The sequence below is a fragment of the Myripristis murdjan genome, chromosome 7, assembly GCF_902150065.1.
Source record: "Myripristis murdjan chromosome 7, fMyrMur1.1, whole genome shotgun sequence".
Lineage (NCBI taxonomy): Eukaryota > Metazoa > Chordata > Actinopteri > Holocentriformes > Holocentridae > Myripristis > Myripristis murdjan.
In genome coordinates this window covers 16,121,132-16,137,021 of record NC_043986.1, presented here as the reverse complement: position 1 = coordinate 16,137,021, position 15,890 = coordinate 16,121,132, and the positions used below count along the sequence as shown (strand labels likewise).

Sequence of the window (15,890 nt, the reverse complement as noted above, 5' to 3'; positions counted from 1 at the left end):
TGTGTATATGTGTGCGCACTCTGTGTGTGCGCGTGCATGCTGTGTGCGCAGTGGAGGACCCCTACATGTGTGTGGTACAGTACAGCCCCCTGTCTTGTTTCCTGTGCCTCAGGGAGACCCTGTCAGTCAGCTGAGTGACTCTGAAGAGAACAAAACTCCTTTTTAAGAGAATGGAAAATCCTGCTCGCTTACCGGGACGCTCCTTGGAGGTTTTGGGGTCAGAGCTCACCCTATTGGTTGAAACCATGTAGGTGGGCCTTGAGCCAGACAGCTCTGGAGATTGGCAGAGGAGTTGACTAATCTGATATATAGTTTTTTTTTTTTTTTTTCCTTAACAATTTGAAAGGAGGTTGTATGTGAATATCTGCACCCACACATACCCAAAAGCACACATGGGCAAACATGCAGACAGCCAAAGGGGAAAAAGCTGCTGATGGTGACATCACCATCAGCACTGACATCCTACTAGGTCCTGTTTATTTATCTATCCTGTTTTTACAACAACAGGAATCCATCCGACCCCTTGCTGATCTTTGGAAGGTGATGCAATGGGATTAGATGTGAGAGGGGCCACATCGCCCCCCCAAGTCGATCTGTCAAAGGCTACATTCTGTCTGAGCTAAGGGAGTGTGTGTGCGTGTGTGTGTGACTGTTGAAATAATACTGTTGCAACTTTTAGATTTTTGCCTGGACCAGATGACCACGGGTTTTCAAATTTTTCATGTTTCACACAATTTGACTTTTATTAACTTGGAGACTCTCATTTGAAATGATTTTGCCCTGTGGACTTGGACGCAGAGAGATATTTTGGTACATGTCAAGTAAAGTATTAAATTGCTTGGATATCATGGACACAGACAAACAGATTCGAAGTGGTGAGATTGTGAAAATAATCACTCGTAGACCACACTTTTATAACGCAACAGTTGCTTGTGAATTAAATTACAGTGAAATTCCTCATTTTGCGAAGAAGTCCCTCAAGGACCCCAGGCTGTCCCCAGACTTTGAAAACCACTGTCTTAGACAATATCTTTCAAGCAAAGAGTCTCTTTTCCTCGTTGGTCGTTGGTCTACAGTCTCTCTCTCTCTCTCTCTCTCTCTCTCACACACACACACACACACACACACAGCCACCTGGTCTCTCTCTCTCTGTACATTGGAATGCAGTGGTGACCGTCTGGTCCTGCTCATCTCTGGGAGCAGCCAGCCATCTCTCCTCGTCCCTGCTCCCACTCTAAACATTTGGCTAGTTTTGGCAGATTTGTTGATTTTTGTCCCCTCGTATTTTTCCCTCTTGTTGCTGTAAAACTGATACATACTCTTTCAATTAGACCCCACCCCCCCCCCTCACTCGCACACACTCGCACACCGGTCAGAGCACCAGTGTGGGAGTGGGGGTGAGCAGAGTAAGTGGGTTGTATATTTTATTAGCGGAGTGAAAACACACACAACCTGGCCCAGTTCTGGGAGAGCCATCTGCTGTCATGGATTTTTCTTGTGGAGCCCAGCTCAAGGTTAGCATGTAAAGTCTAGCATTCCTGCATGAAGCTCAGGATTAGCATGCAATGTCTAATGTAAAGTTGCACAAGAAGACGATTGGAATTGACATGGAGATGCAGGGTAGCGCGTTTCCTAACAAAACACAGGCCAAAGCAAAAAAAAAAAAAAAAGAAAAAATCTCTGTTTTAAGAAGTCATTTAGTCTGATGTTCAGTGTTAAACTCTTTTTTTAAAACAAGTAAAAACACCTGCGAGGGTGAGGATGATGCCACAATACAATGCCAATACAAACTAACTTGTTTCTAAAAGTTTTCTTTAAGCGTCATTTTCTTGATATTGTTGGGCTGATCTGCCTCATTCTGCCTTGTTTCAACATATTATACTTGTTCCCAAAAAATACAAAATGAAGTGAACTGGAAACAATTATCTTATTAAGATTTTAACACTGAATATGAATCTACATTACTTGTTCAGATTGAGATTTTTTCTGTTTTTTTGTGTTATTTTACAGTGCATATAAATCCTAGTTTCTAATGTCATCCCCAACACCTAGAGTTTCATGTAATGCAGCTTTCAGAGACATTTAATTGACAGTGATAGTCTTAATTGGCATTGTGCGAACCCTCTGTAAGGGGCTTGAATGTAATGTACGTTCATTTATATGTAAAAGTTCCACACTGCAGGTTTAAGGAAAGTGATGACGAGGACTTGGGTGAATGTTTAGCTGCCCGAGGTTAGCATGTAGCTGACCCTAGCTCAGGCATAACTCGGTGACAACTTGTACCTCATAAAAACTTGTTCAGCCCATGTTTAGGGTCGAAGCGTTTAGATTTACCATCGCGGTTGACTTTGCTATAAGCTTACCAAATGAAACACGAGGCCAGAACGTGTGTTTTATGTTTGAAATAGACATTTTCCTTACCTCCTCAGTTGTAAATAACACTGTGTGTTCCAGGGCCATAAATAATAGTGTCACTCAGCCATGCCCCATTCTCATGTCCTCTGCTTGCTCTCACCACAGGCCTCTAGCATTGGTTAGTCAGGGGCCCCAGGCCTGCGCTGCACCTCCACATACTCACAATCAAGGAATGGTCATAAAGTGTCCAAGGAATGTTTCTGGGGAGCCGGACAGTTAAGTGGTGGAAAGGCATAATCACAAAGTACCAGAAATCGTAATGGATGTTCTGGGAACCAATATTAGTTGGTTCCCCATGTTCCTGCTAATGCCATAGATGATGCATGTACATACATACGGGCATGAAAGTATATATGTGCGCACAGACAGGCAAAGTCATGCACGAACACACAGCTACAAGCACGTACAGCACTCCAGGGCAGACAGTATTGATGGTTCCCTTGGGCATCACACGGATGCATCTGTTTCTGTCCCACTGACTCTCCACACTCATAATTTCAAGTAAGTCATAACACAAATTATAAACACATATCCCTCAACCGTGACGCCTAGGAATAACAACATGGAGTGCGCTGAGCTGATTTAGGGTAGGCTGGGACTCTTAAATCTTTACCTTAGCTCCTTCCTTCCTCCTCTCCTTCACTTCCATCCTCTCCCTCCCGTTCAGCACAGGTGGTCACTCTTGTCAAACACATACTTTCCTCTCCTCTAATTCCTTCATCTCTTGCCATGTTTGTCCCATTCCTTCCCTTTTTTTTCTTACTCTTCCTGACTCACTGAGTGCTTTGTGCAACTATTTCTCCCACAGTATCCTCTCTCCATGAATTGCATGTGTGCAAATATACACATGTGTGTTTATGCACACTCTTAACCCTGACTTAACCCCTTGTCACTGAGAAATCAGTCTGATCTGCCAGTGTCTTACATCTGTCCCGTGACATCACAGCCCTCTGACAACCCTCCACTAAGATGTCTTCTCTCCTCATTTCTCATCCCTTCAACCTGAATTATCTCATTCTTCCTCACTTCTTATTCTCTCTTCTTCCTCTTTCTTTTTCTCTTCCCCTTTGACCCTTCTTTTCTCCTTGCCCCCACCTTCTCTCCCTCTCCTGATCCCTCTCACCTCTCGTCTCATGGTCATGTACTTTAGCCATCCATCTCCCACCTCTGTAGCTCCTAATGTCTCAATCTGTCCCAGGGACCATGAAGGTTCAATTGGAATCACATGTTGTAGTGAAGCAGAGAATTTCACCCCTTATAAATAAGACATCAGTCCAGTATGCTGTGCTACAGACAACCTTTCTCACAATCTTGAAACTAGTGTCTAAATATGAGGCATGCGAGATGTACATATATGCATAGTTGCTTATGTGTGTATGAAGTTCATTCCCTCAGCGAGAATGCTGTACTGATCATGGCAGATCTACAGTAGATTAGGTTTTTGACACTAGAGGTCCAGGAAAGGAATTTATTTTTTTCTTTTATTGGAGTGCCTTGTGTCTTTTTAGTGCATGAGGTCTGACTTTTATTAAGACTAATCACAAGTTTTTCATGAAAAACCCCTGAATTGTCACTCTTTCAATCTGACAGGAAATGAAGATAATCCTTTGTTTGTCCAGGAGACGCCAAGCCTAAGTTAAGCAGGGAGTGAGACAAGAGGGGAGGAAAGAGAGAAGGTTCACCCGCTCAAGATCAGCCAGCAGATACAGTGCAAGCATTTGTCTTTGTGTGCACGTGTGTGTGTGCGTGCATGTGTGTGTGTGCTCCTTCTCCCTGATAGATGGACCCTGTCTGCTAGATTCATGTACAATGCTAGTGTGTTCTACATCTAAGGCTAAATGGCCACTCAAATTATATGTGATTAAATACTCCAGTGTGGTTCAGTCCAAAGACTCTGTTAGTAATAGTGATCAGTGCGCGCACACGCACACACACACACACACACACACACACACACACACACACACACAAACACATATGCACTAATTGAGGATGTGGGAGACAAAGTTTACAAGCTGCCTAATCATAATAATTCCTCTTTTTTATTGTTTTAGGAAGACATCTCTCAGCACTCAGAGTCTTCCAATAACACCCAGAGAGCACCCACAGTGAAACGGCGCTGTAATCTGCTATGTTAATTAAGCAACTGGAAGTGATTTAGTTTGCACTGAGGCATGGCAGCCATTTTGGTTCAGAGGGTAATTCAGTCTGGCTGAAACCGTCTCAGGGTCAGCCATTAATTTTCAGTTGTGAGCTCTGTACCTGTACCAAACAACACAGTAGAGATTGATATGACAGCCATGTCATTCAGTCAGAGACAGCGGCATTCGATTTGGTCATAAAAGTACAACATAACTCTATTTGACTAGTCTGCATATGTTGCTATGTCCTTTGAAAATAAATGCCCAGCATTTAGCTTTACAGAGTAAAGAGTGCATGAGTTTTATATGCTTTTTTTCTGTAATTGGGCAGCAGCATCGTGAATGAAACAGGGAGAATGTCCCTCAACTTGAGAACTTTGTTTTAAGTCTCTCAAGAAAATTTCTATCTTCCACTGTCTCCAGAAAGAGTCTTGACTGTAGCCTGTTAAAATTTGAATATGAGACAATACCAAAAGCTGTCACGGCACAATATTCGTGAAAATGTGTTTCCCTCAGAAATAAATCAAGCCCAGTGGTTGCGGTGCTCGTTGTGCATGACTGTTTTATCAGCAGCACCCCAAAATGTGATGGAATGGACATAAAAGACAACAGCAGTCAAAGAAGAAGATGTATACACAGCTAACTGCAGCTAGCTAGCCAGGCCTCGAGGAATGGCTTCCAGTAGGATTTATTTACGCAACTTTAAAATGGATGCAGATGTGGGGATACTGGATACGAGTGTGGGAAATGACAAAATATCCACCTTCACCCCAGCTTCAGGTGTAGGCCGAAGCATTTGGAGATACACATCTATCCTGAAAGACTAAGACCCACGCTGATATAACATCATTAGTATTCGTTTTATTATTATTAGTCCATCATTTTTTGTTTCATGACCAAAAAAAAAAAAAAAAAAAAAAGAAAAATCAGTGTCTCTCATAAGTTGATCTAGCAGAGACAGTTTGATGCATGGGATTAGAACTGAGTGCAAGGAAGGCTTTATGAGAAGACTCAGAGGTGGCCCGGAAGAGATGGATCTCTGCTTGGCCTTTTCAGATGAGTTCACAGATAAGATAAACCTCCCATTTAAGATTGAAACTGGGAAGGGGTGACTGCCCCTAACCTTTGACCCCGCCTCATTGCTTCCACCAAACGGAACCTACACTAACATGTAATGCATCACACCCACTTAGATTGACCGAGTATTCTAAAAATGTTTCCTCCCCAATTTCAGTTCCAAAAATGACCGCATCATTCACTCTTAATAGCTTGGCGTACTATTATTCTCTGTGTGTTTACAGTAACGTACTGCCCTGAGCAGATAAAATCTCCAAGCTGTGTTGTATGCAGTCTGTCCCGAGGATGACAAGGGAAGGAACGCGTATGAGATGACTGGGACGCAATCTGGTTTTGTAGTTTACATGTGTGGCACTGGGAGGTAAAGATGGCTGTCCTGCTAGCTGGGTTAGGGTTGTTAATCTAGCGCAGTGTTTATGAACACTGACACATGGTACCACATTCCATGTCCATATACGACTCTGTGCATCACCCCTCCACTCTATTTCACCCAGCCAGAGATAAAGTAATGGAACTGGATTCCCATTGTGCTATAGCGTACTGCTAGCCTAAAAATGCAGTATTCATCATCAGGTTTCTTTGGCCATGGCTGTAAAATGAAAATGTATGGGCGTGTGTGGTTGAATAATCACTTTAAATGTTTGACCCATGAACAGTTTCTGTAGATAGTTATATAAATAAATTCTGTACAGAAACTACGCCTGGGTCAAACATTTAAACTGATTTTTTCCTCTACAATTTTTTTTTTTGTATTTTGTATAGCCAGGTCATGCAGAGTAAGCCATGCACTTGCTTGCACTCTAAAGCACTTGCTCTGGTCGAAATCCAATGTGTTTGTGCGTGTGTGTGTGTGTGTGTGTGTGTGTGTCCATTATAGTGAGCGTTAAAAGGAATAACAGTGGAGGTGTGGGGAGACGAAGAGTGTCATGCTGGTCTGGCTCAGTGATTAATGGTGTGATTAGGTGCTGCGATCCATGTCAGCACACATGCACGTGTGTGCACACAAACACATGCGCACACACTCTCACACAAACACATACATACACAAAGAGACCTATTAATGGCTCTGAATGGGAGAATCCAGTATCCAGATGCGGTGCGCAGATAATTGTACTGAAAACACCAAATGCGGAGTCCCAGGCCAGCAAGACTTTATTCTGAGTTCAGCTTGTTTATTTTTGCAATAGAGTTATTTCTACAGGGACTTAAATCATGGAATAAAAACACTCCAATGCAGGTCAATTTTTAATTGAGTACAAAGTGTATTTTGAATGCACCCTCCCTCCTCCTCTTCCTCTCTCCCCTCACCTCGCACACACCCACGTTACCTTACCGTGCACCTTTTAATGCCCTCTTAATTTCAAATGCGATTTAAGACTCTGGAGTTCAGCCGCGTTATGTTTATCCAACTAAAAATACCTGCAGTGTCTACACGCTACTTGGACAGCTGGAGACTCGTGCGATGGTCACTCAGATGAACTTAAACTTCACAAAATAGAAACAAAGGGCCATGCAGCACTATAAAAATAAAAATTAATTTGGGCTATAGGGTATTATACACATCAGTGAGTAGTGTGTGTGTGGTTGTTTCTTTGTATTTTTGTCTATTATCTGTCATTTATAATGTTTCTATCGTGTGCCTGAGTCTAGTGGCTAAAGGGAAGTGGGTGTGTGTTTTTCCTGTATCTGAGAATATGTGTGTTCCTCTTGGTATGTTTACCACAGTGGGTGTATACAATGCGACCAGATTTATGACATCCTGTTTGATGACAGAGGTAGTCATCATCAGTCACCCCACGCCACCACCCCCACCCCTACCCCTAAAGATATAGGCACACATACAAACACATACTTTTGCTGAGGGCTTACAAAAGGCTTTCTATTGTGATCTGTGCGTATATTTGTGTGGATGCATGCATGATATGTTCCCTCCACACCTGTACACAGTCATTCATTTCCCCAACCATACACACAGACTCATCCGTACACACAAATACTGTGGTAACCAGTAGTGACAGGGGAAAGATGTCATATCCTCCTCAGCTTGCTCCATTAGACTCCATTACACTATTACGCGGCCGTGAGTCACGCTGAGGTACCACTAATACTGCACTTAACAGACCACTTCAAAGATGTCTGCTGCTCTTCTGTGGAATCTCTGTCTGAGTTTAAGGACCGCTGGAATGAGTGAGAAAGGAGGGGGCTCAGTTTGTGTGGCATGTTTGCATATGCACAACAGCCCACGCCTACTGAAGTGTGTGCTGTGCATCTGTCTCTTGGTGTTGTCCACCTGTCTGTTCATCTAGCTTTTCACATTTTGATGTTTTCTTTTGGAGAATTAACATTAATCACATTCAGTATCATGTAGTGATATGATGATATTGTCCTTAAGACTGTTTTTCACATTTTTACCTCTTTTCCACTCTCTCCCTTTAGGCAGCAGGCTCTGTTGGCAGCCATCAGTGAGAAAGATGCTAACATTGCCCTGCTAGAACTCTCTTCCTCCAAGCGGAAGAAAGCCCAGGAGGAGGTGATGGCTCTGAAAAGGGAGAAAGACAGGCTCATGCACCAGCTCAAACAGCAGGTACCTCCACCACACACTACCACCAAGCTATTTATACACACATATAAATGTTGAATTAAATTTACAGCGCTTGCAAAGGTCTAAGAGGTTGACCGGCCTAAACATGTACCAAATGGAGCCTGGCCTTGCGGTCGCCTTTCAGGACAGGAGTTCTGGTTTTGTGAATCAAAGCAAGATTACAAATGCAAACCCGATGCAGATGCTGAAGTCTTGTCTGGATTAAAGCAGCCTCGTGGGCAGACTTTTGAACTCTAAAACCAGGAACAGATAGAGGTTAATAATTTCTGGTAATAAAGAGAATAGACTTCCCCGCCTCAAACCGCAGGTACAGCATTCAGTCATCATAAGCCAAGCCAGAAGCTGTGATTCAAAAGCCAGGCACATAAACACATGAGGAGAGCTATTCCCTAACTGATCTTGTTGCAATCAAAGCCATTCAAGGCACTATAAGAGCAGACATGGGGGACATTGGTGAGTATATAGATCACTGATGAATCAGAGCCATCTATTCTGTCTGGCATCTACCTTGAACCAAAAACACACACACCAGCCAACACACACACACACACCAATTTCTAATTTCCCATCATGCCCTGCTAGTATAGTACAGTACGACTGATGCAGATATGCGGATCATGAGGGTCTGGTTAGACCACATCAGTGACTGAGCTAACTTGAATGCTAATGATAATGAGCCAACAGCAGGGAGTCCATATATATGGGCCCCCTGAGTCAGAGGGGCTTCTGGGAAACATAGTGTTTTAAAAGTCAACAGATGCAACCGGTGGGTGTGTATTTATTTGCACACGTTTGTGTGTGCATGTGTGTGCGTGCCTCGTAAACGGTAAACAGTTCCGAGGGGGTGCAGTTCAATTCGAGGAATTTCAAGGAAGCCCTATTATCTGTTTATCGCCATCGGATGCGTCATGTTTTCCCGTTGGGTAACCAGCACTTACAGTCCACCTGATGATGTGATGAGCGCTGATTGCGACGACATGCCCTCAAGGCCTCGAGCAGAGGTTAGGAGAGGATAAAAGAGAAGTGGAAAAAAGAGGAGAATAGAGAAGAAAATGTGAGAGGAGAGGAGAGGAGGCCTTGCCCACTTAGAAGTGTTAAACTCTGAAGAGGAAAGCCTACAGATACACACACATGCACACCTACAGTCATAAATTCATTCATTCATCCATACACAAACTTTCTGTTTTCTTCTCTTTCTCACACACATAAATGGAGTTTATTAATTAATGCAATTTAGGCACACATAAGTAAACAAAAAAATAGTTCGAGCACCCACATCCAATCAGAATCAGTTATCGAACAGATACTAAGACGATAAGAGTCCACACACTGAATTAGGAATTGCTCCCAAAATTCAATGTCAAATCAGATCAGCGTTTTGATCCCATACTCTTTTTAATTCCATGTGTTTGATATGTACAAATAAACCCATGTAAACACAAAGTGGAAATATGTCCTAGGGAGTGCTAGGACCAGCTTGTGCTAGGGCCAAATGTTGGACTTTGTCGTCCATTAATGTGGAGATTGGAACAGAAGTAGCTATAAAAGGGAGTCCCTGCTCTTCTTGGGTTCCCTCCACTCGACAGAATGAGCTCTCTGGGGATTATGTTGGTCAACATCACACACCCCGTTTTCTGTCTTTTGACCCACTGACACACATAGCAGAGTAAGTTTCCTTCCTCGAGTCCTGAATGGTCAATGGCGGAAGGAAACTGACCAGGAAATGCCAAAGAATTATGGGACTCAGAGTCTCCTTGGGGAAAGTTGATCTGTAGACAGCAGATAGATTTACAGATAGCAGTGCCCTGTCTGACCTCCCAACAGCCCTTTTTGGGAAGATCTTGAGAGTGTGTATGTGTGTTTATGGGATTGTGTGTGCACAAGCATGTGTGCAGTGTAAGTGTGCATAATGCAAACGCAGTAAGATAAACTCAGTTTTTCCTTTCTCAGACAGTTTGCTCCCCTCTGAGACACAGGCCTTCTTCGGCACATGCAGACATGCACAAATACACACACACACACACATGCTCAGACACACACATGAAAAGTGTAGTGTACAGACTTCCTGAAGAGAGAGTCAGAATAAATGTCTCCATGTGGGAATTCTCAGAGTGGTCCCATCCCAGTGATGGATGGCCAAAAGTCAGTAGTGCTTTGAAGCCGAAAAAAGATGGATTTGGAATTCTCAGAGGTGTGACTCTCTCTCTCTCTCTCTCTCTCTCTCTCTCTCTCTCTCTCTCTCTTTCTCTCTCTCTCACTCTCACTGCATCCGTCCTCTTTCCACGTTGAAAGGATAGATTTTGAATTCTCTGGTGTGCCACAGTGAGGAAGGCTCATGTAAAACAATCTGTCTTCTTAGAGCGTTGGGTCACTGTGTTACACACTGCAATGATTTTACTGGGATGGCACTGGAATATCGTATACGCACTTACACACACACACACACACAGACACACAGACACATACACAAAGATCTGATTAAAGGAACATGTATACTGTGTGAAAAGGCTTTGTGTTGCCTATCCCCAGCTGCTTGTTTGTTTAAGGCCTTTCCTCCCAGCCTTCTGTGTCCATATGTGTTAATACAGACCCTGCTGTAATCAGGGCAGGCTTGTGATTTACTGAGGGCTTGGGCTGAGGTTTGAGATGCAGCTGTGACCACGGCGGCGGGATCATCAATGCCATGTTTACACTAGCAGTTTCATTATGATACAAATGCAGATGTACAGTACACACTCATGCACAGACACTCATGCAGTCCATATGCGTTATGGTTAGAGATGTCAGTAATGAGTCAGTCTCTTCTCTTCTCTTCTCTTCTCTTCTCTTCTCTTCTCTTCTCTTCTCTTCTCTTCTCACCTTATCTTCTCTTAACCGTCCCCCACCACCACCCCCACTCCTGGGGCACAGCACTCAGCAGTGCCACCTGTGTCTGGTCCAGGCTCCCTGATCCACTGGCAGGCCTGGAGGCCATTACCAAGCTGTTTACTCTGCAGCCACTAATTAACACTAATTACACACAGACACACAGACACACACACACAAGCACAGTCCACACACAGACGTTTCATGTGTGCCCACTCGTATAGAGATGCACACAATCAACATACACACACACACACACACACACACATCCCCTGTCTTCTTACAACCATATTCGTAGTGTGAGTGTGAGCGCATGTGTGAGTGTGTGTGTCTGTTATGAATAAACTGGATGACCACATGTGGGCCGCCCTGACCACACAGTTGGACTCTTCCAGAAGCCATTCATCACTTCATTCATTTATGTTTGTGGCTCAGGTCATTAAATATCCAAACATGCGCACACACACGCGCGCACACACACACACACACACACACACACACACGCACAATGAATTCTGGCCTCGTATGCTACCAAATATGGTTGTGATTAGGTCAACAGGAACCAGTAATATGGTTCTTATTAGATTAACAGCAAGGACTAAACGCATATTAGCCTATTTGACCCTTGGCCGCAAATTAGTTTTGAGATTTTTCCCCATGAAAATCAAACAGTAATAGCACTGTGAAAGCTCCCATGCAGGTTTTGTACAGGAACGGCGGTTGTCGTGGCTACATGGTGTGGGATGGTAGTTGTCCCAGCCTCAATAAAGACAGGTGTCAGCTTTATAGGTGCTGCGCTGAGGCCATCCCCACCCAGTCACACCTGCTAGTGTCAACACCTCAGGTCATGGAGGGCCGTGCATCTCAACCTGGCCTCCAGCTCTGTTATTGGCTGCTCTAACCACTGGTCTGGTCCCTGTCTAACCCCTCCTCCCGCCCTCAGTCTTGAATCGTTATCTTTGCCTCTGTCTCACTCTGTCTTTCCCTCTCTTCTTGGTGTCAGTGTTCTCGCCTTATCTAAGTGGTTCCCCCCCTCCAACTGAAGCTAATTGTTAGCCTCTTTAATGCCAGCCACATCCTCCCCTGTGATCCTGACTGGCTCATTTCCTTAGTCATTAGGCTTCGGATCCTTATCTCAGCAGCCCATCTGAGTGAAGTGATGTCTCCAGGCCGCTGTCTACTGCATCACACTCCCTCTCCAATCCTCACAGCTGACTCAGTCTTTTCTCTCTTCCTGCCATGACTGTCTCTCATTTAAACAAGGGAAGCCGCAACATTTTGGATGAGAGATGTGTGGATATCTTTCCTTCGAATCATCCTTGTCCCATACACTGCCCCACCCGCCAACCCCCTCGCTCTCATCGAGTCATGTACACCCCAGGGAAGCATCTGCAGCGAAGGGAATAAGCTGAGCTTGTCAGTATGTCTGCACCCACTCTGTCTCTGTCTATCTCCCAGACAGCTGGCTTCACTGGAATAGGGCTGATTGTTAATGTTAGCCGGCCGAGGCTGTTATCTCTCTCCAAAGCAATGATGTTGGCAGTGTAACAGCTTCTTCTGCAAACACTCACAGATGCACACATATACACAAACACACACACACACACACACAAAAGAGACACGTACCCTTACACACACACGTAGCCGCGCAGAAAGATGCATATTTGAGTGTAATTTTAATCAATGACGTCTGAAATGAGTGTGCCTCTCCTGGGCCAGAACGCCTCCAGCCTCGGGCTACGTGAAACAAACACTCACTAACTGTTCTCTCTAGGACAGGATTGGTCTAATCCAATTAAATGTTAATCTACAATATGGATGACATCTGACAGACTTACGATATTTTCATTAGGCACTCCGACTCACTCAATTTATGACCTGTCAAGAATCGTTAGCGGCACCGTTTTTTTTTTTGTTTTTTTTTTTTTTTTTAATCTTTGGCGGCTTTCAACATATATTCACCCCATCCAAGAATCCCTCTGTGTAATCATTTTAAACTTCCATGAACCCTCTGAGTTGTGGGCCATGGGAGCATTTTCGGGAAACAAATAAACAGTGTCTGGTGGAGGGGGGGTGGCCTATAATATGCGCATGTGATAATTATGCCTTGTAAATTTTCTTGTTTATTACTTTTTTCAGACTCAGAGCAGAATGAAGCTGATATCGGACAATTACGAGGAAGATCATCTCCATCCCCAGCATCATCCTCATCATTCTCACCACCCACACCCAGCACACGCACATCACCGCAGCCTGCCAAGAGGGCCTCCTCACGCCAACCACCGGCCCCCCATGGACCAGGTCAGTGTGAAAGCACACGCACAGACACACTCACACTCGCACACAAATGCACACAGAGCTCAAGCTTGTTTACACAGGTTGACATTTTATGGGCTGATGCAATTACACATTTGTCATTCCCACCGCCAGTCACTTGTGGTCGGAATCACCAGCATAAAAATTCCCCTCTCTCCTCTCCTCTCCCCCCATCCCATCACTTCCTGCCAACTCGGAGTAATTCATATCATTTAGATAAGGGGCCCAAGGGGGACTGCTGCCAAATGAGTGTTTTTGATTGGTGTGATTTGTGTGTGAGGTTAGAGTATATTGCATTCATCTCTCATAGAGGCTCAATCTCTCTGTGTCTGAGGATCATATCCAAGCTGCCCTCGGGACAATCCTAATGTGTCTGTTTGAACACAGCTGAGGGAGAACAAGCTGTTGTTATCAGTGCTTGTTATCAGTGCTTGTGTTATTTGTGTAAGTGTACATACATGCAGGTGTGTGTGTGTGTGTGTGCGCGTGTGTGTGTGCACATGTGTAGTGCTCCGATCTATAGCTATAGGTGTACCCCATGCACAATGATGAGCATATCATGATGCACATCTGATTCCTCGATGATACCATCCAACCAGGTGAAATAGCCAACAGGTGAAAACACTCTTCAAAGAGCAGCAGGGATGAGCTCACCATCTCTCCACCAGCTGCCAATAGCTTCTAGTTCTTTGAATATAGCAAGAAATCTCATCACATCTCTATTGTTCTCAAGAGGTTATGATTGGGGGGAATTCCTGACTTAGGAGATGAATTATGTGTATGAGTATTGCATGTGTTTTGGGGATGTTAAGACCAAGACAGGGGAATTTCCATCTGAGTCTAAGTTCACACGTCTGTTCTATCTGATACTCACTATTACTTTTTTTTTTTTTTTTTACATGTCCTTGGTGCCGCTCTTTAAAGCGGCGTCAAACATGCTTGGGGATCCCCCTGTATTCGTCTCCATACCTCCCAACAAACACACACATGCACATAAGCACACAAGTATGTACAGACATTGCCCCATGCATATCTCTGTAGTGCGTAAGAGGAGAGTATAGCTGGTTTTATTAGGTCTTAGCTCGTTGAGGCCTGTAGAATGACTTCTGAGTCAGAAAAGCGTGGGAGGGCCAAAGGGTCACTGACACCTGTGTGGGCAGGTCTCTGAGATACACTGGAGAGGTTTGACCATGTAACTTTGTTGCCCACCTGCATGGTCAACAGGTCACTCAAAATACATATAAAAGTTTTTTTTTTTTTTTTTCCCTTCTTATCCCTAATCCATATTGAAGTACCTATCTGCTCCCACAGAGTAGCTATGAATTAGGCATATTTAGAATGAGATAGTTTGGCGGTGTTCTCCAACAGGGAAAAGTACCCAACAAACCTCCTCACCCCTGATAGTCCAGTCATTCTATGAAAAAACCTAGGACAAATTGCAAGAGATGCAAACTCAGCTGATTTTGTATCCTCAGTGTGTCCTGAGTGAGGGGGAAAAAAGTCCCAAGGAATCCCATTGGTGGAAAGTTTTGAAAATCACCTATATATGACCATGTAATACCAAAAAACACCCTTTTTAACACACAGGGAAAGGGGTTCAAAATTTTACTTTCAGATATCACTATAAAAATTCACAAGTTGATTACACACACAAAGACAAGAAAAAAAGTCAATTACAAGTTCTCTGAATTATTCTGTTTACACATGCATATCACACATTATCTGATTTATATGCGCCAATTGGAATATATGCCAGAACAGATATTTAAACCGTGAATTAAAAGGTTTCTATATGTATAGTAACCTTGAATATATAGTAACATTTTAATTCACGGTTTAAATATCTGTTCTGGCATGTATTCCTTATATTCCTTATTAGTGCATATCAAATCAGATAATGTGTGATATGCATCCCTCACTCAGGACATACTGAGGATACAAAATCAGTTGAGTTTGCTTCTCTTGCAATTTGTCCTAGGTTGACCCCAATTTTGGCCTAAAATTACTGGACTATGAGGGCTGTGGTTGATGTCAGGTATCCATGCCATTCTTTTTGGAAAGAGCCGTTGCTGTTAAGAGAGACAGACAGGTTTAGAGCAAGAAAAGTGCATGGAACATATCTTAACCCTTTTAACCACCTGAATATTCCCACAGACTTCTTTCAAATGAGGTAACAGTTGCTATGTACATTACGAATTTATGTTTCACATCTGAAGCACTGGCGAAATCTAACTTTACAAGGTCAAAGTAATAAGTCTCTGTCTTATAATGCAGGGCCTTGCAGGGCAATCACAGTGGGCTTTTTATGCTTACTGTGCTGGGAACGGTGGGGGGATAGATTTTAGTATCACACGTAACTCCCCTTTAATTGTCACATATAAATATCTCTCCTTCAATATGGCCATCTCGTACTGTTTTACTGCAGCAGTGTTTATAGTGTTTGACATATGAAACAGTAGCTCTCTGAAAGTGAT

At 43.6% G+C, this 15,890-nt stretch overlaps 1 protein-coding gene across 1 annotated transcript in view; it reads left to right on the top strand.

The window, feature by feature from the left end:
* The window catches only part of LOC115361633 (ERC protein 2-like), a 159,653-nt gene that overhangs the window by 105,927 nt on the left and 37,836 nt on the right, over window positions 1-15,890 (top strand). The window contains exons 16-17 of the mRNA XM_030055142.1: window positions 8,070-8,217; window positions 13,240-13,401. Coding sequence (XP_029911002.1) covers window positions 8,070-8,217; window positions 13,240-13,401 — 310 coding nt within the window. The remainder of the gene's footprint in view (window positions 1-8,069; window positions 8,218-13,239; window positions 13,402-15,890) is intronic.